The 19,886-nt window shown below is 39.7% G+C and overlaps 3 protein-coding genes across 3 annotated transcripts in view; 1 reads left to right on the top strand and 2 right to left on the bottom strand.

Moving 5' to 3' along the window:
• The window catches only part of LOC145480994 (uncharacterized), a 249,618-nt gene that overhangs the window by 146,507 nt on the left and 83,225 nt on the right, over window positions 1–19,886 (top strand). The window lies entirely within an intron of this gene.
• On the bottom strand, window positions 277–3,627 carry LOC145480970 (hydroxylysine kinase-like). Its single transcript, XM_081459319.1, has 2 exons — window positions 3,095–3,627; window positions 277–2,172 (listed from the first exon to the last, which is right to left on the bottom strand). The coding sequence occupies exons 1-2, from the start codon at window positions 3,617–3,619 to the stop codon at window positions 1,534–1,536; spliced, it is 1,164 nt and encodes a 387-aa protein (XP_081315445.1). The 5' UTR covers window positions 3,620–3,627; the 3' UTR covers window positions 277–1,533.
• Window positions 5,188–18,993, bottom strand: LOC145480969 (SH3 domain-containing kinase-binding protein 1-like). The gene is made up of 12 exons (XM_081459318.1): window positions 18,683–18,993; window positions 18,375–18,599; window positions 16,182–16,403; window positions 15,731–16,014; window positions 14,936–14,993; window positions 12,516–12,724; window positions 11,486–11,564; window positions 10,868–11,248; window positions 10,320–10,414; window positions 9,696–9,761; window positions 8,701–8,811; window positions 5,188–8,143 (listed from the first exon to the last, which is right to left on the bottom strand). Exons 1-12 carry the CDS (start codon window positions 18,684–18,686, stop codon window positions 7,814–7,816), a joined length of 2,064 nt encoding a protein of 687 aa, XP_081315444.1. The 5' UTR covers window positions 18,687–18,993; the 3' UTR covers window positions 5,188–7,813.

Raw genomic sequence — 19,886 nt, 5'->3', positions numbered from 1 at the left:
CAGCTGGATCTTTTTTTTCAGCTACATCCCTGAAGGAGGATCAAAATAATACATCAACTGTGTGAAGTGCAAGTTTTCATAGCTGCTAAAATATACTAGCTGTTATGGGAATGATTAAATACAATTTGAGAAAGGAGCACACAGTTATCAATCTCTTAACTGTGAGTACTATTTTGCTAAACGACCTTAACAAATACTTCAAAGCTTTTTTGTATTGTGCAGTTCAAGATATCCATACTACCCCCACAGAAGGGATTGGAATTTCCTGGCGGGGGGGGGGTGGGGGTTCTGTAAGACCGAAAAATTTAAAGAAGTGAATGAAGCTTAATTGGAATTTCCAGTGGGTAAGGGAGATCTTAGTAAAAATCTGGAACTACACATTGCAACAGTAATGTTACTTAGAATACAAATAATACCTGCACAAGTAACATAAATAGCTTACAAAACCCTAACATTGCTTGAAATACTTGTGCTCTACTAAAAATAAACATAACTTACAAAGCTTATTTATAAATGAAATTATTGTTTATAAATAATGCAACAATACCAAACGGTAGTTCAGAATATGATCAATAAATGTCCAAAACTTGCAAAACTGAATGACTTTACAGTGTAGAGCTTCGGTGAGTAGAACTCCCAGGGAGGGGTGGCAAAAATTCCTACATTGAAAAGGACGTAGACCGCAAAACAAGTAAACGTGTGAGCATGACTGTGAGCGTGACGTGTGAATGGCGATGCCAATGCCCACACTACTAGCGGCATTGCCACTCGCACATCACAATCGCACTGACTCACGCTTGCACACTTACTTGTTATGCTTTCTTCCCCACAGATTTTTGAGGAATAGAGACTGCTCACAGTCCGAAAAGGGCAGGGCTCCTTGTCATACCTTTTAGGGCTTGAAAAAGTGGGTTTGGTACCTCTTAGGGTACTCAGCCTCAAAACGTACAGAGCAAGAGCTTTTGCGATACCTTTCAGGGCATTGAGCCAAAAAAATTTGGAGACATGTACAGTTAACGTGTTGTTTTAGAACTGGTACCTCTTTGGGTGAAAAAGATTTCAAGCCACGTCCACAAAACAAGATGTTAGACAAGTACCTCTTAGGGGTTGTTGTCAAAATTTTTGATGAGCAACTCTGTCCTTTTTATACTGGAGTGCCGGCCAATGGTAGAACTGCGCCAGAAGAAAGAGTTTTTAGAATGTGGCACTGATCATGAATGCTTTGAACTTCTATCAAACAATGGTCAGCTACCACTCCCCATGTTAAGCGCCTAACCTATAAGCATATCATTATCAGTAGCAAAACCCGTCATCAACAGGAGATATGGCCAACTTATGAAAATTTAAACATAACTAAAAAAAACTCCCACCCTCTTGGAATTGCACTACAACACTTCTTATTGGTCAATTCTTATTGTCACATTCCATTTTCACAAAAGATTAGTGAAAATTATTGCTGAGCTTACCAGAGATCACTTTTATCTCTGACACTGATTGTAAAAAGAAGTCTTCCTAAACTTGTGCTGAAGGTCATCAGCGTGTTTTTTCACTCATTATTGATAGCCAGGAATTCAAACTCTCCTCTCCTGGCATAGAAATGTAAGTGGAAAGGATATCTAATGCCAAGTCACATGTGTTACTTAAATATACATTCTCTGGTTCCAGAGATTGTTTGTATTTTCCAATAACAATTGACTGAAAAAATCTTGCTGCTACTGACCAATACAAAAGGCCAAGCCCTGACTGCGACAAGCCGTGAATGCTCTGATATCCATGTAGCATGTGACCAGCCATTCTTATAGCCTCATTATGTGCATCACCTTGCTGCACTTGTAGCGTTATCACATACATCATACAAATGGCAACTTCAAATACCCTGTACGAAACAGACATGTCCCCAAAGTCTATGATACTGACAATTTCATGGCCGTCACCACACTGATTGGGAGCAACAATAATGTTTTCATCATTAATATCACCATGGATGATCTGTTTCTTTAGATTCCCAAGCTTCGGAATGACTTCATTAACAAAATTATTGTAGACATGGGTTAGGAGTTTTTGTTCAGTGTCATCATGGGTTGCAATCATGATGTAACTTTTAATGGTGTGTATCTGTGACAGGTCCCACTCGTGCTTAAATGAATCATCAAATCCAGAGTGGTGAAATCCCTGAAACACATAATATTTATTTTAAAAAAATTCTCTATTAATATTGAGTTAATAAAAAAGTATTGGCATAATCTAAAGGTGGTGTCATAAGGGCACATAAATAGAGTGGTTACCAATGAGTCGTTGCAGAAAAGATCTGGTCCCCCTCACAGAATGCTTTTTGGTTCAGCAAAACAGCCATTCACAAGTTTTTGTCACAAGTAACTGTCACTGTTATTTCTATTGTCATGTCATAAGATAGAAATAAAGAAAAGTTTCCTGCATAAAGAAAGTTTATGTTCTAAAACTTGTTGTGAAACATTATTCCACACATTTTGTTGGTTTGGGAGCAGTGCAAAAGATGGAGAGGGAAGAAGTAAGTGAGGAGTGTAGCCCAGGAAAGCAAGGTTCTTTTGCTCTTTGCTTGATGCTGTCACCACCACCCCCCCTCCCGCTCTTGCCCTCAACCCCCCCCCCCCTGAAACAGGCTACTGTAAGGGAAGCTGTCTCAGTGTACTAGTTTGGGAACATGCAAATGGGGTAAATAGGAAGGAAGCCATGTCAAAATAGACTAATTGAAATTAAAGAGCTGACGTAGTTCATATTTGAAGAAACTGAATCTCTTTAAAATTTGCTCAGAAAAATTGACCAACCCCTGCCCTCCACAAAAAAAAAATAAATAAATAAATTATGCACATCACAAGATGGTGCACGCTGATAAAATACATGCAGCTGGATACAGGAATTGTACCCATTCCCAAGTCAGCGCAAACTAAATAAGCTAACCTGAGAGTGTTGTCTAGGGTGAAGTGGTGTTTAGGCTAACCGGAGTATAGTACTGCTTAGGAAAACCAAAGTGGTGCTTCTATTTAAGGCTAACCGGAGTACATTTTAGCGGTTCATTTTTAAGTGGTCCTCAGTGTATTTGTACGTATTAAATTACCTGTAGGGCTTTATTCATCTTTGCTACATAGCAACCCAGATTGAAGAGAAGCCCAGGGGTGCAAGGGACATCTTTAAACAGCTTGCCGGGAACAAAGCTGAGAAGACGTACGGCGTTAACTCTCGCCCTGTGATTTCCTTCACTTGCAGCATCAGATGTCAAACAGCAGATCGAGGCAAATTCATTATTCAAAGCCCTCAAAGGAACTTGACACGTGAAACCCTGCTTCTTCAAGTATAACATTACTTCGTTCTGTGCATTCACAAAAGAGATATTCCCCGAATCCACGTGATTTAAAATCTTCAGGACGAATTCACATTCGCTCGTTTGCAGTTCATTTTCGTGATCTGGAAGTGTTCCTTTCATGTAAAAATTCCGGTCATCGTAACTAACAAATTCTTTCACTAACGTAGGATCAGATATACTTAAGCCATAGAGTGAACAGGCTAGTCCAATAGCTTTTTGTGTATCAACTACAGGCCGGATAAGGGCTAGGTTTCCTTCGTTCACTGTTTGAATGTCCATATTTTAGACTATTTGCCACCTCACTCTGTCCCTTTTATTTGGACCGTATCCAGAGGGCCTATCCAGATCACTTCGCGCTACCGGCCGGCCGGACTGCAGAATTTTACCTCGAAGACACGAAAAACGCCGTAGTCACCGTCTCGGCGCCATTTTGAAACAATTTTTACGCACTGCTGACTCACGCATGACATATCCCTCGACAGGTAACAGTGGGCGGTGCGAAAAACGGTAACGGAAGGGCCGCTCCTTTGAAAACGTTCCCGCTACAACTTTTGCCTGCTAATGAGGCAAATTGACCCAATATGGTGTAAGCTCTCGCAAGCCACCAGCTCCCCTAAGCGCCCTTCGGTGGTCGCTTTAATACGGGCGGAAGGTTCGACTGCACCTTCAAGGCTAGTGGTCTCATCATGAAACAGAAGTGCCAAATTGGGCTTAATTTAGTTGGTTCCTAGCTTACGAGCAGGCGCGGCACACGTTTGGGGAGTACACGGGTGACTTTCCAATTAATGACCTTCAGTCCCTTAGCGCTTCTACACCTCCCCGCCGGATCGTTTCGCTCGCCGACTCGCTCTCGGTTCCGTTCGCAGGACTCAAAAGTGAGTAGCCTGCGTAGCAAGCGTTTCCGTGGGGTTTGGAAGCAAAGAAAGACCGAGGAACGGGATTTTCGGTGTTTTGTCTGCGCGGAAAATGGGGCGAGAGCGAAAAAAACTAATAAAAGAGGGGGGTGGGAGAGGGGAAGCAAGTTTCCTTCCTTCCCCTCCCCCTTCCCCGTCTTTTACTCGCTCCAATTTTCGCGCTGTAATTCTTTGCTCCCGAACCCCACAGAAACGCTTGCTACGCAGGCTAAAAAGTGAGTAGCTGAGCTTCAGCATGCAGGAAGGTTTGCTATATCAACCCTCTTCTTAATTCTACTGCATCAGACTTTTAGTAGCCACATACCTTTCTAGAGTAAAATATTTATTCAGATTTCTCTGGGCTCTCCAACCTAGCCTACGTGTAGCCGTACCCTCCTCGCCAAGCTCAGGGGATGGGAACGGCTACCCGTAGGGAAGTCCAAGGGCCAGCCCTTACCCCACCTCCTTCACTATTTTGAAGGCAAACGTCTGCTGAGACAATTCACCGAAACGTAATGAGTGGGTCCTCACTTGCAAATTTGCATTTTACTCATCGTCGTTCTGGCTGAGGCATTTCTATGAAGAAGACTAGAAACGGCGGTGGAAAGTTTAGTTGTTCTTGTTGTTTTAAACATTTTTTTAAATCTGTTTTAAACCTTTTTAAGAATATTTTATGTACACACATCGCTCAAGCAGTATTCTTGAGTGGTAAAAACCGACTACCATATTCCCTCTTTCTGTCTCTCCCCCAGCCCCCTTCCCCGCTCTCTACTACAGTCAACTTCCGTTTCCGTAAACTTCCGAAAGTAGCGACCCTCGTTACTTTCGAAATTGACAGTCTTTGGGGCTCGACGAACTCAAAGTGGGTCTGTGGACAGACTGCTAGTTTGTTTACAGTTTACCTCATCTATTAATTAGTAACTAACTGAACCAAACAAAAGAGCGATACTGAAGTGTATTTCATTCTCAGTTTATTTCGTTGAACAATTATAATAACAAATCTCTAATTCTATCAAAACTTTTAAGCGTTTAACAAACCCTTGAACGATTCTCTGTTATTTTAATTGAGGCATGAAATTAGTGAATGTAATGTCATCATATCATTAGCTCAAAATGAGTGTAGAGTCTAAGATAATAACATTTGTATACTGTATAAAACTTTCGATCCTTAAACGGGCTAGGTCAATATTTTAGGTAATTATGCTTATTTTCGTCAGCTGAGTTCTAAACTCAGTTCAAAATCTTCACCACATATCAAAGCATGAATTCCGAGCATAATAAACGAAAATTACACAGGCTAACGTAAGAGACAACCCGAGATCAGGCGTTCTTTTTTTATTTTTCCTTCCCCCATTCTCCTCAAAAAAGAATGCCTGGTCGCACACTATACTAGAATGGGGTCGATGTTCTTCGAGTTTACTATAATACAATCCGTTTTAATGTTCTCCAATTTTGTCTACCAACACCCGTTTTTGGCTTTCCTGTTTCTTTCAAGTCTTCCTACATATTTTAAAGGATATTGTGATATTCCAGTTAATTCTATGACCAGCTGATAAGGGCTAACATTACCTAAAATTGGGTGACCTAGCCCCTATATACAATGCCATCGGTGGGTCCAGCTTCTTTTGGGTAAATTAAATCCTGAAGTACTGAAATAAAAGCTATTGATTTGTATGTAAATTCCCGGTCAAAAAATCTTAGATACTTGTATACAAAATGCCACTTTGTGACAAATCACTTAAGTAAGTAGTCATCATTCAGTTCCCCCCTACCACCCCAAAAGAAATGTCCGAATAATCGGATCGAGATCAACGCTGAACCTGGAGTGGCGAAGAGGAGGGAGGAGGGGGGTAGGGGGGGGGGTGAAGAAAAAGGCCCCTTGCCTGAAACAGGAAGTGTCCAAAATCTTTTGAGCAGACATCGTTACATTTGTGGTACAAGGTGGATCTAACTTATAGTATAAATCCCATCCTCGATCCAAAAGCTTCCCACTTTGGGATCGAAATTTGATTGAGGTTTAAAGAGAAGAAAGAAAACCTCTGAGAACTGGGTGAATTGATTACATTGCTTCAGAGTCAGTGCACAAAAGTTCAGTAACATATGTAACATTCAAATACAAGGATTTGAGTAGTAATCACACATGTAGTATTTACCAATTACTGTATTCCAAGAGCGCGCTTTGGATATCATCCCATATCCAACAAGCGCGAGTGGAATAATTGTATTATTTAAAAACGCCCCCAAAACATAGAAAAACTAAACTAAAATTAAAAACGCCCCCCAAAATTACGCGTGTGTGTACCATATTTGTAGAGCATGGTATAATGGCTCGTATACCATGATAGCTAAGCCAGTGAAAACTCTTAAATTGATCCAGTTTTTAAAATGCTTACTATGCAGTACAAAGTGTTTCCCACCTTAAAGTTGATGTATAAAAACTAGTGGCTAGAGTAGCCATTTGACAAAAGCTACTGAGCAGCACTTTCATGTTTCACTTTCATTTTTCACCACATGAAAGGTACGTATATTCTAAATTTTGGCATTCTTCAGGAGGCACAGGGTTCGGTTCAATCTGTAGCACGCACGGTGCTTGACTTATTCTTAAAAACAGTCTGACATCTTTACGTTGGTTAGGCCACTCTTGGCAAAGAAATCAAAAGCTTTACATTGCATGTAAGCTAAGTCGTTCTTTGATTGGGTACAAGATAAGGAAACCCAACAAAAAGATATCAAAACGATGTCAAACATTCACCACTCAATCCCAGCCGTCAAACCGTAAATAAATTAACGTGGTTCTACTGTGATCACTCAAACAAAAAGCTACTGAGCAGTGCTTAGACGTGATACTGTTTATTATGCTGTACAAGGTGACTCAAAATGTTTAGTATGTCAATAAAACCTCAGTGAGTGACCATTCAAATGAAAGCTATAGCTCAGTACTTTCATGTGGCACTGTTTACTGATCATGCTGTACAAGATGGTTCAAACTGAATTTCAAAGACCTTTTCCCTACGAGACAGAGAATCTGCCTAGGGTACTTTTCAATAGTCACAAAGAGTTCCAACTTGTCAGGTGGGTTTCATTGCCGAAAGGTTTTATCGCACTTAAAAACTACAGCCTAATTTTTTCAAGTCAATTAATAGTTCGCAATCCGTCTTGATCTTGACCATTCGCGTACCTTCTAGGTTAAATTTGCCAGCCGCTGTTCGGGAAAAGAGCCCGCAAACCTTCCCTGACGGAACGTAGCCTGGGCACGAGAGAGCGGCGGAAATCAAGCCTGGTGTTTAAAACGATGGTGAACCATTAATTCTTTGGTAGCTCGTAATTTTGTGAAGTCGAAAAAATCTTCCTCCTGCCATCTGTAGTTTCTTTTTCAAAGCATCTATCTGTTCTTTATATCGAATTTCGTTGTGCACTAACTAAGCTAACACTATAACCTACCGTATGTATTTTTTATACACTTACAAGTAATGCATTTTTTTCAAAATTTACCTAAATTGATCACGTTACCTCCGTAACAAAAGCAGACCTAAAGATGTTGGAGATTGGAGATCTTCTATTAGAAACTTCCAGCTAATTTTCAAGAATCTTGGCGAGGCTTGCGCCGCTTTATTCTGTCAATTTCCACTTGAAGTGCCGCATTGCGTTTTCTTTCTTCGTCAAAGTCATTTGTAAGCGTCTCTATCTCGCTTGCGAATTTATCATCCAGTCTCCTTATATCTTCACTGTGTTTCTTATCCATTTTACTGATCATCTCGCGTAGCTCGGCAACCTCTTTTCGTAATTTCTCTACTTCACCTGGTGCTGTGGTAAAAGGTTCTACTTTCTGTACTGGTGGCACCTGGGCCTCATCTCTCAGGGATTTTCGCTTCTCTACCGCGTCGCTTTTGGGCGATAATAACGCAGGCGCCTTAATACAAAAGACAACTGAATCAGTGAGACTGAAAAGGAGCAATGACTGATGACAGCAAGCTTGTTTCATAATTATTATTATTTCACAGAAGGCAAAATGTAATTTCTGACGATTCAGGGACAAATTAGTAAGAAATTATCATTCTGACATCACGATAGAGAGGATTGCGGGGTGTCATGGGATATTTAGGGACTTCGTGTTCGTCCACTTTTGCTTTTGCTATAACAGCTTGTATGCATAATTGTAAATGTTCTACGGTTTTGTACCCTTTCCTTGGGTTCTCGTGCTGCTACATTAGATGATGAATACGGCCACATCTACAGGGTGGTTTTCTAGTGGTTTTTCGTATCTTGTGTAGCACAAATTCTAATTGTTAGAACCAGTTGTTGTATTTTGCAAGGATACAGATTATGCTGTAGGACGGAATACATCTGCATCAGATGACTGACTGACGCATCCTCAATAAATTATTTACACTGAATGTCTCGTGTTAGTGTAATCAGAATTTGAAGGAGAGTAGTGTCAATAAATACATCTTTCTTTCCATCACACACCTTCTCAGGCTCCGTGTGCTGTTTCTTCTCCCGAGCTTCTCTGACTTCCTTTTTCCAGGCTGGCTCTTTTGGTCCTTCTTTAGGACGCCCAGGGGGCACCTTGCTTGGTTCCTTCGAGGCGAACAAGAAGTTTGTACGATAAATGAAGGACTGAAGTAAGACCATCCGTAAGAAAAAGGACGGAGAGATGATACAACAAGGTTCACTTGACAAAAGAGATTATCTATCCTTTTCACAGTACAACATACATTACTATAGCTCTACTGGTGCTCTATCACGAATGCTGTTCTCTGATTGGCAACGCTACTCACTATTTATTCAGCTGTAGATGAGTAGCCTAGCAGTGTGTAGTTGTTGACAAAATGGCGACCGCTTCTTTGCGTTTACGAGTTGAAGTGTCTGTTAACATCATGCATTTAGATAAAGCCTTGAATGACCAGTAGATTTATGCTAAAACGATCTCGATCTCTATGCGCGATAATTGACGTTGGCTGCGCCCTTGTCAACTATCACGCGATAGAAATCTTGAGCTCATAATTTACTTGTTAATTAAAATTAATATTGTTCCAAAACGGAACAAGCTGGATTCATAGCTGGAAAGCTAACAAGTCGTACACTGTACTCTCAAGTCAGAGGCCATTGAAACCTAACATATTGTCCTCACAGTGTGTTTCTGCACAGGACATGCTCCACCCTAGTGCAATAATTGAGTAACAGCGACCTGCCTGGACAAAGCGTGACAAACGAATTGACTCATACAAGCGGTGGCAGGCTATGGCAATCGACTTGTATTATTGCTCCCATTAGTACTGTTTCATAAACAAGGCCTAACTGAGCCATGAAAACACTAAAGCTCCTGCCTGTTAAAAGGCAGCCAAGACAAATTGGGTGATGCATGTTTACGTAAATTCAGACTTTTTTAAATTAGTTATATGTGCAGACAGCTGGACACTGGCAGTGAAAGTGTTACTAGAAAGGAAAACTTTATTACTTACAGTTACAGGTAATAGATCATCAAACATGCTTCCACTAAGACGAGCTGAGTCAGTTGCTCGCCCATCCTGTAATAAAAGGTTTCAATTCTCTATCAGACCTGCACTGCATAACAATTATGCCTGATACACAATACCACACAAAGCCAATGGAAAAAATAAGAGTAATGATAAACAACATTAATAACAAGTAACTAGTTTTTTTTTTACCCAACTGTACATCATAAACAAGACTATCTCAGTCTCACAGGTTTACACAAAGCTATTACTTTGTTGGTGCGAGTGTTATCTTTCATATTTCTTGTTCTACATCATCAGTTGTCACAATGCAAACAATTAATATTGCACAGGTAAATATGCATGTTTGTGGGGAAGCCCTGGCTGGAGACAGTGCCTCTCTCCACCCAGGTGTATAAATGGGTACCAGGAAACTTAATGTAGGGGGGGGGGAGGGGTAACGCTGAGATGGATAGCATCCCATCCAGGGGGCAGTGGAAATCTTCCTAGTCGCTTCATGCTACAGAAACCAGGATAAGCTCCGGCCTGATGGGCTTCTTGACTCGTATACTGAACATACTTTACATACGCACATTTGCCAATTTACGAACAAAGATAAAGGTACAACACCTTGGATGGGGGCCTCTTTTGAGGAGCTTTGGCTCTGTTAGCAGTCAAATGGTTTAATGTTTCTGTAGCTGGAATGTCATCAAAGGAAGTTGTGCCTGTGATGAAACAGAAAGTCATTAGGAAACATTCCAAGCTTGGTAGTCTACATGTAATACTTGCACTCGTAGAAAACTTGTTTCTTTTTGGTTGAATTGTATCGACTACAGGCAAGTTCACGCAAAACATCAAGGGCCCATCAAACATATTCAGCCATAGCAGTTGTTACAGCCTTTATTCAGAGCACTGGGATATAGTTCCAGGTTGCAAAGAAAACCAATTTTCTGGCTTGCCCTTCAGCCAAGTTGTAACCATGGTGTACTAGGCTAAGTACATGTAATGTCTCTATTCTGTTCAACGCCATTCAACGTGTTGACAGCTTCCTTTCAACATTAAGCATACCACAATACCAATTTGGATTATTGACCTGAATGGCTTTGTCAGGGACCCATGCTGTATTCTAACCCAGGGAGCATAACCTAGTACGCGATTAACAATGTTTTATGTAGTACCTTCTTCAGCACTCTCTGTCTTGATTGTAGGTGGTGTCTCTTTTTCTAACAGCTTGCCATCAACACGGTCCTTCCTATCCTCAGCACTTTTCTTTCCATTAACACTCATATTGTCCTCTGCCGCCTCCACCTTTTTCTCTGGCTTCTTCACCAAACCCTTTGGCTTCTTTTGGGCTGGTAGAGGTTTCTTGGGTGGTAAAACAGGTTTGTGACCTACCACTGGTGGTTTGGGTCTTCCTGGTGCTGGGAGAGATGGCTCTGGACTTGGCTCTGCAGGGGGTTTCCTAACTTCAGGTCTTGCTGGATGGTGGTGCTCTGGAGTGGCGTCAGAGTCTGATTCATCTTTAGGAGGCAGTGATGGAGCAGGCTTCTTTGCTACTTCTAAACATAAAAAAGAGTGCAATGGTCACAAATGCATAATACAAACTGTACGGGTCCATAAATCAAGAAAACAACTTAGACAAAATTTTATGCCAGCTAAGAAAGTTCTTCAATCTAAAGATTCCATTAAAAGGCGTGGATTGAGCACTATCATGCTTCTGCCCAAAATAAAACTGCCTGAGGGCAGGTACTGTATTAGAAACCTTACCCAGGCTACATGGAGGTGGAAATACTCACTTGGCGATTTTTTTACTTCATTCTTAACAGGTAAAACTGGAACACCTTTCTTGTGAGTTTGAGGAGGAGCAGCAGCAGCCTGTAATAACAAAAATAATGCTACATTTCTTTTTGTTTAGTAACAGTTCAATCATTACAATGCAACAGGAGTTTCATTAAGGGCGCCGGGCACTGCGCAAATTGAATCCTTTTGAATTTTCATTTTGTCTGAAAGCCCATGGTTTGCGGAGAAAAATGGAAATTGACATTTCTCACTCTCAAGATACACCTTAAGAATTCATGTACCTTAAGAGTAGTTAAGCTCATCAACAATCCATGAGCTTAGGGAATGGTGCCTGAAAGGATGATGGAGCCCAAGAACAAACTAAACCAAGCACATAGGGTATCCATGACAAACCTGCGAGTGGCAACCACCAGGCACCGCCACACTGAAAAAACAGTGGGAACACAGGATACTTACCACATCCTTGCCATGAAGCCAAAGGGGGTAGACTGGACTGAGAGAAAAGCTTAATGAGACCTGTCCAGCAGTGAAAAACACGTGGATCGACTTGACATCTGAAGCCAAGCTGTAAAATTCAGGTGCCCCTGCACAAATCCCCTGGTCACACCATACCCACTCTGAGGGGGACTGCTGGCTAGCAATCATGTTTCACATTTAACTTAGCCTAAATTACATTTAGCCACATGTAAAAAGGTGGGGTCTGCATATGAGCCAAGTGGCCCATCAGGCAGGGCTTATCCCGGTAGCATGAAGCAACTAGGAGTATTTCTACTCCTCCTGGATGCTGGTCCATCCCAGGGTTACCCCCAACATTTAATTCGCCTGTGCCCATTTATACACCTGAGTGGAGAGAGGCACTGTGAGAGTACAGTGTCTTGCCCAAGAACACAATGTCCTTGGCCAGGGCTGGAACCCTGACTGCTCAATCCGGAGTCAAGTGCACTAACCATGAGGCCGCCACGCCTCCCAAGAAAGAATAGGTTCAACTGAAATTTAACGTACATCACCAAGTGTTTGAATCCTTACCACAGGAGTCGACAATTCTTCAGCATTTTGCAGTACTTCAACAAAGTTGGAAGGAAACATGCCAATTTTTCCACCTAGGTCTCCTTTCCACCAGCCTTCCTCTTCCTTGTCGATAACAGTGAGAATATCACCCACTGTTAACTTCAGCTCATCAGGATTTTCAGGTTCATAGTCAAATGTGACTTTGGCACGTTCAATCGGCTTCTTGGCTAAAAGAGCAAAAAATAAAGTTCTAAGATAGTCAAATCGCATTGTGGTATTGTGTAGGTCCAGAAAATATCTATACCTCTCCCACAGAAAGGATTCTTTCTAAGACTCCCCCACCCCTCTGGAAATTCCAATAATGCTTCACACGTTTCTTTAAATTTTTTGGTCTCACAGAACTCCCACCCCCCAGGAAATTCCAGTTCCTTCTGTGGGGGGAGTATGGATATTTTCTGGACCTGCACATTGCATATTAACTGTAACTACATTCAAAATGAAACACACATGTTATAACTGGTCTTTTTAAGTTCCTTATAGTTCGGTAATATGTGTGCCATACAAATTGTCATGGTAGTAGATGAAGTAAATGAGGATCAGAAAGGAAAAATACAAAATTTGAATTTTGAACTGCCATGTGGAAGAAAATCTAGTGGTGAACAATTAAGACAATAGAGTGTTTATGTCTCGGAAATATTGGTCTGTTGGTTGCCCCTAGGAAATTTGATGTGAACTCTTAAAACTACAGTAGCATATTTGTTGAACATCAAATTTCCGTGGGGAAACTATTAGCCAATACTTCCTCAACAGAAACACAATAAACCACACCAAGATATAACTGTACTAAAACACACTCTTTCAAAACACCTGAAAATACAAGCCCAAACCAAGCCCAAACCAAGCGCGGAAGTTTGGGATTTTAGTAGTGCAAACTCAAAAATATTATTATTATTGCAAAATGTTGGAAAAAACTTTCAATTTTCTTGAATTGAAGTCAGCGCTATCTTTGCAATATGGAAAGCTGAAAAACGGGAAATTTAAATTAATTAATTCAATTTACATTATATAATCAGTCTCAGTGGCAAAATCAGTTATTAGTGTTTTACTACTATTGTTATAACATGAATGCAAGAAGCATCAGTAATGGTATTAGTATCGTAACTTAAAAAGGGTAAATGTACTATTTTATAGAGTGAGTTATGCAAATTTTAGTATTGTAAGTAGCATGTGTAATTGCATTGTATTGTCAATTAGAGTAGTGTTAGCAGTTGTATAATTTACTGTTGTGAATAGTTATCACTTCTATAATTAGTAGTTGCAGTACTGTTGTAAAATAATAATAATAATAATAATAATAATAATAATAATAATAATAAACACCTGAAGCCAGCAAATTTGTATACAATCCCATCACCACTGTTCACTTGAGACACAGACCATATGGCTGGCTCTTGCCGTGTTTTCACCAGAGAGGTTTACTACGGTTACTGCTTACCGAGATTTTGTAACTAAACCGCAGTTATTAGAGAAGCTGTTTACACGGAACTAATTAACTAAAGTAGGCCGCATACAATGGACAGTTCAAGGTTTTCTTGGAAAGCAAGTGTTGGAATGTTGCACAGAAACTATTGGAAAATTATAAAATTTCTGACTTTACTCCAATGCCGAATGCAGGTCACTGTCAATTTGCAGGCGGTGATGTTGAGCCAAACTCTCCTTAAATGTAAAGCTTTGTAGATGCATGAATAGTGGAAAGAAAATTTGATATCTCGCTGAGCCTCTTCCCGCAAAAAACCTGAAACGGCATCTCCTGTGGAGACCGGGCTACGTAAATGTTTACAGTTACTTCTTCTTATTCGGGGCCACTTCAAATTTTAACATTTGCTTTTCTTCTCCCTAGACCTCACTTATGATTTTTTTTCTCTCTCTTTGTGGTAGGTCTTCTTCTAGTTGCACCTGCTTGTACACTGCTACTATAAAGCTACAGAGCTTCTAACAGAAACGAAACGCTTACAGCACTTGACGATGAAAGGGAAACAGCAGTCCAGGATTTCTTTGGCTAAACATGAGTTAATTTAGCTTTTTTGCCCGTTGACTTGAAACCTACTTTTATTAGGAGGAATCTTTGTCTATTTTTCTCTTCTTTACGGGCTAAACGCATGAATACTTGCTGCCAAGATGTCGCGACAACGTCTGCTTTTCCTCGGTTACCGTCAGTTACCGAGCTAAACCATGCCTGATGAGGCGTTCAACTGTCAATAAACCTAGGTTGACTTACTTTTGATTTTGCCGCCATTTACCGAGGTTTGCTACTGTGTTTACACGATTAAAAGATTCACTTCAGTAAAGTTAAAACAAAACCAAGGTAAACATCTCTCGTGAAAACACGGGCTCTATTTGTTGACAATAAATTAGTTACATAACTTTCATTTACACACCTGCTTGAACGATTGGAGGACTAGATGGAACAGGAGGTGCTGGTCTTGACTTGGCACTCTAGTTAACGAAAAATAAAATATCATCTTGCAATTCAATCAGCCAATACTTAATGTTCCTGCTTCTTTAACTAACTGGACATGTTCTCTGCTAAACAAACATACATTGTGACATCTTGTTCCACATGACTCATACCATGGTACACTGAGAATTTTTTTTTATCTATTGATACATTAGCACAGTAAGACTACATGCAATCAGCCAATCTCAAACCACAGTAAAACCAAAACCAAGGTAATCGCCTGATTACTTTCAATACTCAATTGACAACCGCTCTACTCACAGCCCCTTGGCCAATTCCAAAAACAGATGTTAGAGTTGTATTATCACTGGCATATGTAAGACCTTGTCAATGACAGGAAAAAATTTATAGCAGTACAAAATGTATGACAAATTGAAAATAGCATGATGTAATTCTAAAGTAAGATTGCCAATTTTAAAATTAAGAAGATTTCTACTTTTCAAGCTTCGCCATCCACAAACAAATCCCATAAGATTTTTCAAACGCTCACACTGCCATAAAATCACGCGCTTGCAAATCAATGTTAGCAAAAATATCGTAGCAATCTGACTAATTTCTCTTTTTATTTTCACCAGTCCTTCTATTGTCATCATTGTGGATGTTTTTGAGCTTTTACTATGTATCTTGGCACGTTTGTTATTCATGAACTGTTTTTTAGCTTCATGAAAATTCTTTTTCGTATTGTCCAGTGTCAACTTGGAAAATGTTGCCTTACCAAAGGTGTTTTTGTTTTTCCTGTCTCTTCACTCTTCCCTACATCAGTATGAACATTCTTTTCCTCAGATTTATCCTTCTTTTCATCATGGTGGACTTTCTTGAGCTTCTTCTCAGCGAGAATATTAGGATTGATCAGGTTTCCAAATCCCATCCCGCCTCCAAACAGGTTTTTTGTCTTCCCTATGCTAGGATGTCTTTTGTTCAGTCCAGTGTCATCATCATCTGCTGTTCCAGCTCTGTCCTCACTCCCAGACTCCTCTTTTTCTGGTGGTACAACTTCCTCTAAAAAGACAGAAATTCAAACAAAACATAAAGCAAAAAGAGTTGCAATCAATAGCTGTTGTTCACCAGACAGATATGTTCCTTTAGAAACTATGCCTAGCTCTAAGAAACAAACTTTCCTTAATGTTAATTACACAGGACATGTACAAAGCTTCAAAAACATTTACTTTGTATTTCAACATATTTGTCCTTGGCTTGGGCAACATCTTTTTCATCAATAAGTTCCACAAAATTGGACGGCAAGAGACCAATCACGCCATTTAAATTGCCACGCCACCAACCATCTTCCACTTCACATATAACATCAATCACATCACCCACATGTAATGTGAGTTCATCATCATCGTGGGCTTCATAGTCAAATGTCACTTTGGCCTTCTTTCCTGAAACTGTTGTTAACAATAAATACTACAGTCATTATAAGTGCACCTTTAAACAGGGATAACTCAAAATTTCCAGTAATGTGTATTTTGTAGGTGACCCATTCTTGGGATTTTTTGTTGTTGTTGTTGTTTGTAAGTATAATATTAGTATTGTAAGTAGTGTAAGTGTTCTTCCTGTAAACAAAATTGCATTTCATTCTTGGGAGTTGGAGACAGCCAAACATAGAGAATAATATGCATGGAAATAATACACAAGAATAATAAATTTGCCTTCACTTCTGGCAGTTCATAGGCTAAATGCTCCCTGCTCAATCTGCTGCTTTAAATTACTTGGTGCATTATCTCAACAAAAAGATACTGCTCTACTTTTACTAAAGAGGCATTTAACACATGTATCTTAGTATTTTAACTGGAACTGGCTTGAACACCTGTAGTGTTTCCAAATCAGAATTGGTAACAGAGGGCAGGTTAAATCTATCTGAACTAATCTGAACTAGGGCTCCTTACAAAAGCAAGAATGAATTTGAATGTATATGACTTTACTCCAAAGTCACTGACAGTTTTCCCTGCTTTTGGCATGTATTCATTCATTTTGGCATGGATAGTGGTTTCACCACTCACCTTATAAATATTTCAGGTACATAATTTACCTGAAATTAGTCCAGTCTTCTTTTCCTATGACAACATCTTAAGGCAAATATTGCCTTAAGTTGTTGTCACCGAAAACGAAGACTGGTTGCAGTCTCATTGTGAGGAGGATTCAATATATATTTATGTTTGGATGAAATAAAGTAATTCTCCGAGCCAGCAAAGACATTAATTTAAACCCTGAAGTTAGCGATAACATACCAAATAGATACAGTACCACTGTAACTGGAAATTAAAAAATAAAAATATATAAATTACACCTGACAGAAAAAGACTCAAGTAACAAAATACACCTATACCATAGAAAAGGGGTGATATAGACAAAAAATGTCAGTTGGAGTTAATATGTTATCAGCTGGGTACAGTGAAGATGTTGGGTGCAAATTTACAATCAGGTGGAATCATGTGACACCATATGGTGTAAACTACAATGTGATGTTTTGATACTTTCACATAACAATCCCTGTAAAGGGCCACAAAGGTTTCATGATGAAGCAAGGGAAACAAAGCAATCTGATGAATACTTAAGGAGTTGTCTGTTGTGGGAACAAATATTGACATCTTGAACTGATCACCAAAAGGAATCTTCTTTCGAGTTGACAGTGCTTAAGTCATTTAAAACAGGAAAAATTATGAGCACTACACATCACAGAACTTTTCAAGGGTTTTCTTTCACATCTACCACTCTAGTGTGAACCAATGGCTGCTGCTTAAAACACTCAATGCACCCATTTTAATTAGACATTCAAATTTATACAAAATGGCAAAAAAATATAAAAATTTAGGGCCACTTTTTGTCTTGTACAAAGTGTACAAGGTACATCAAACTCCATGTTGAAATCAAAATATTTGAACAGGTCTCTGATAGCTTACATGTATGTTAGAGTCTGAAACATTCCTAGAATTTTCTCAAGTAAAGACAAGCTTCAACAACCTCAGCACAAAACAGGAAGCTAAGTCTGAACTACTTTAATTGGAACTGACGTAAGGTTCGAAATCTCAACGAAACAATGGCGTTGAGGGAAAAACATTAAAAGAGGTTGTTAATACACGTATTCCGAAATGAATTTTAAAAAGCACAGGAAAACAAAGAATGATTTCGAATCTGCTAAGTCTAACCTCTCAAGTGTAAACTATTCAGCTAATTAAATTGTACAGTGAAATCGATTCAAAACATACACAGGGTAAATAATATCCATATGCAGTACGATTTCTGTGGAAAGGTCTGTAACTGAAGTCTCAGCTTCCCATATATCTTAAGCTCAAACGAAACTGATTTATGGTTAAAGAATTCTTGATTTAATAAGTGCACAAAACTAATGATCTAACCTGTGCTAGAGGCCGAGGTTGTGGAGGGTTGTGGAGCGACCACTTCCTCACTAGCAGGAATCATTTCGACAAAATTGTTTGGAAACATTCCCTTTTTCCCGTTTAGTTCTCCCTCGCACCAGCCAACATCCACATCTACTATATTTTTGATGATGTCTCCAACTTCTAACGTGAGTTCGTCGTCTTGCTCAGGCTTGTAGCTAAAAGTAACGCGAGCTTGTCGACCTATCAACAGATACGACCACCATTCAGCCCACAAAAATAACACAAAGATTTGAGTGGGAGACCTCAAGGAAAGTGATACTTACTCATGGTGATCCCAAAATAAAAGAACAGCTAGAGAAGTCGAATCAGAAGCGCAAAATTGTCCTACATCTGGAGAATCATGAAGAAAATTGCCACATTTGTTGGAAGGAATTTTCCCCGGTCAACTTGGAGGAGTTCTCGAAACTCATGCCGAACGGTATTATGGGTCAACTGGTTGCTTGGTATCCGCGCTTTCAGCTTGCGTTTCCAAGGCAACAACTTCAAAACTGCTGACAGAAGCAACTTTTAACCATTTCTTGTAAACAATCAGGGTTATATTGTGGGAAATATTTCAGTAATAGAAAATATACCTTGATAAATCTCAGTTACTTCCGTGTGCAATCCCATGAATCATTACGGGCAACCAAAATTTTGACACCCGCCCCCTGTGGAGATGTTTTCCGAAGGTGGATGTTTAGGAAAAGAAAATGGCCATAACATAAGTAGAATAATTGAAATAATGAGATGTTTGAACGCAAAAGACAACAAATATGTCCTTTTTCTTTCTAATCTACTCGATCCGAAGTCACGCGAAGCTTCCCGTCATCACGCGCGTGGAACGGGGAGCGTTGCGTGACTGTGACGCGAAGCGCAATAAGAGAGACCAGATATGGGGTAATGGGCTATTTCCAGGACAAGGAAGCTGATTGGTCAGTAAGCCTGATAGTCCATCTACAGTCAAAAAGATATAAATGCTTTCATTAATCTAATGTTGCTTTCATATTTAATCATAAAATCGAATCGTCGATTGAATTAACGCAATTATTTAAGGACGGTGCCTACTTTTGTTTGTGCGCACACGTTCTGCGAATCACGCAAGGCATGGTTTAAGGTGGTATAGTACCCTCAATATGGACCAAAAAGTTTGTTTAAATATGGTGAAGAAAGATCAATTGTGTGCTATTGCACTCAAGAAGAGAAATTAAATTTCTAGAGTTTTACTCAAAATGGTTGCTATGGAAACCAGCCACAGCCTTTTGAAGTAGTGTTGTATAGTATTGACGCCAACACTTCCTGCTCTCTTACAAAACAAGAATTGACTGTCAAATAAGCATATCATGTAAGTTTCTGTTTTGTTCTGTGATATGAACCTAAGTTTTGACAGTTAACTCTTATTTTCAGTACTTTTTACAGCTTTATTTGGAAATAACCTCATTTTTTACCACACACAGTGGACAAATCATCTCATGTCACGTGACAGACCTT

The sequence above is a fragment of the Orbicella franksi genome, chromosome 3 (assembly GCF_964199315.1).
Source record: "Orbicella franksi chromosome 3, jaOrbFran1.1, whole genome shotgun sequence".
NCBI lineage: Eukaryota > Metazoa > Cnidaria > Anthozoa > Scleractinia > Merulinidae > Orbicella > Orbicella franksi.
The sequence above is the reverse complement of the archived record's forward strand: the minus strand, read 5'-3'. Positions and strand labels throughout refer to the sequence as shown.

What these genes read in the sequence shown, in the direction of transcription:
- LOC145480970 (XM_081459319.1), bottom strand. Translation starts at nt 3,619, where the DNA reads ATGGACATTCAAACAGTGAACGAAGGAAACCTAGCCCTTATCCGGCCT. An exon ending in AGATGAATAAAGCCCTACAG is followed by an intron (nt 2,173 to 3,094) that starts GTAATTTAATAC and finishes TATGTGTTTCAG; the next exon opens with GGATTTCACCACTCTGGATT.
- LOC145480969 (XM_081459318.1), bottom strand. An exon ending in AACCTCGGCCTCTAGCACAG is followed by an intron (nt 16,404 to 18,374) that starts GTTAGATCATTA and finishes TGTTAACAACAG; the next exon opens with TTTCAGGAAAGAAGGCCAAA. An exon ending in ATGATCTATTACCTGTAACT is followed by an intron (nt 8,812 to 9,695) that starts GTAAGTAATAAA and finishes TTCGCCTCGAAG; the next exon opens with GAACCAAGCAAGGTGCCCCC.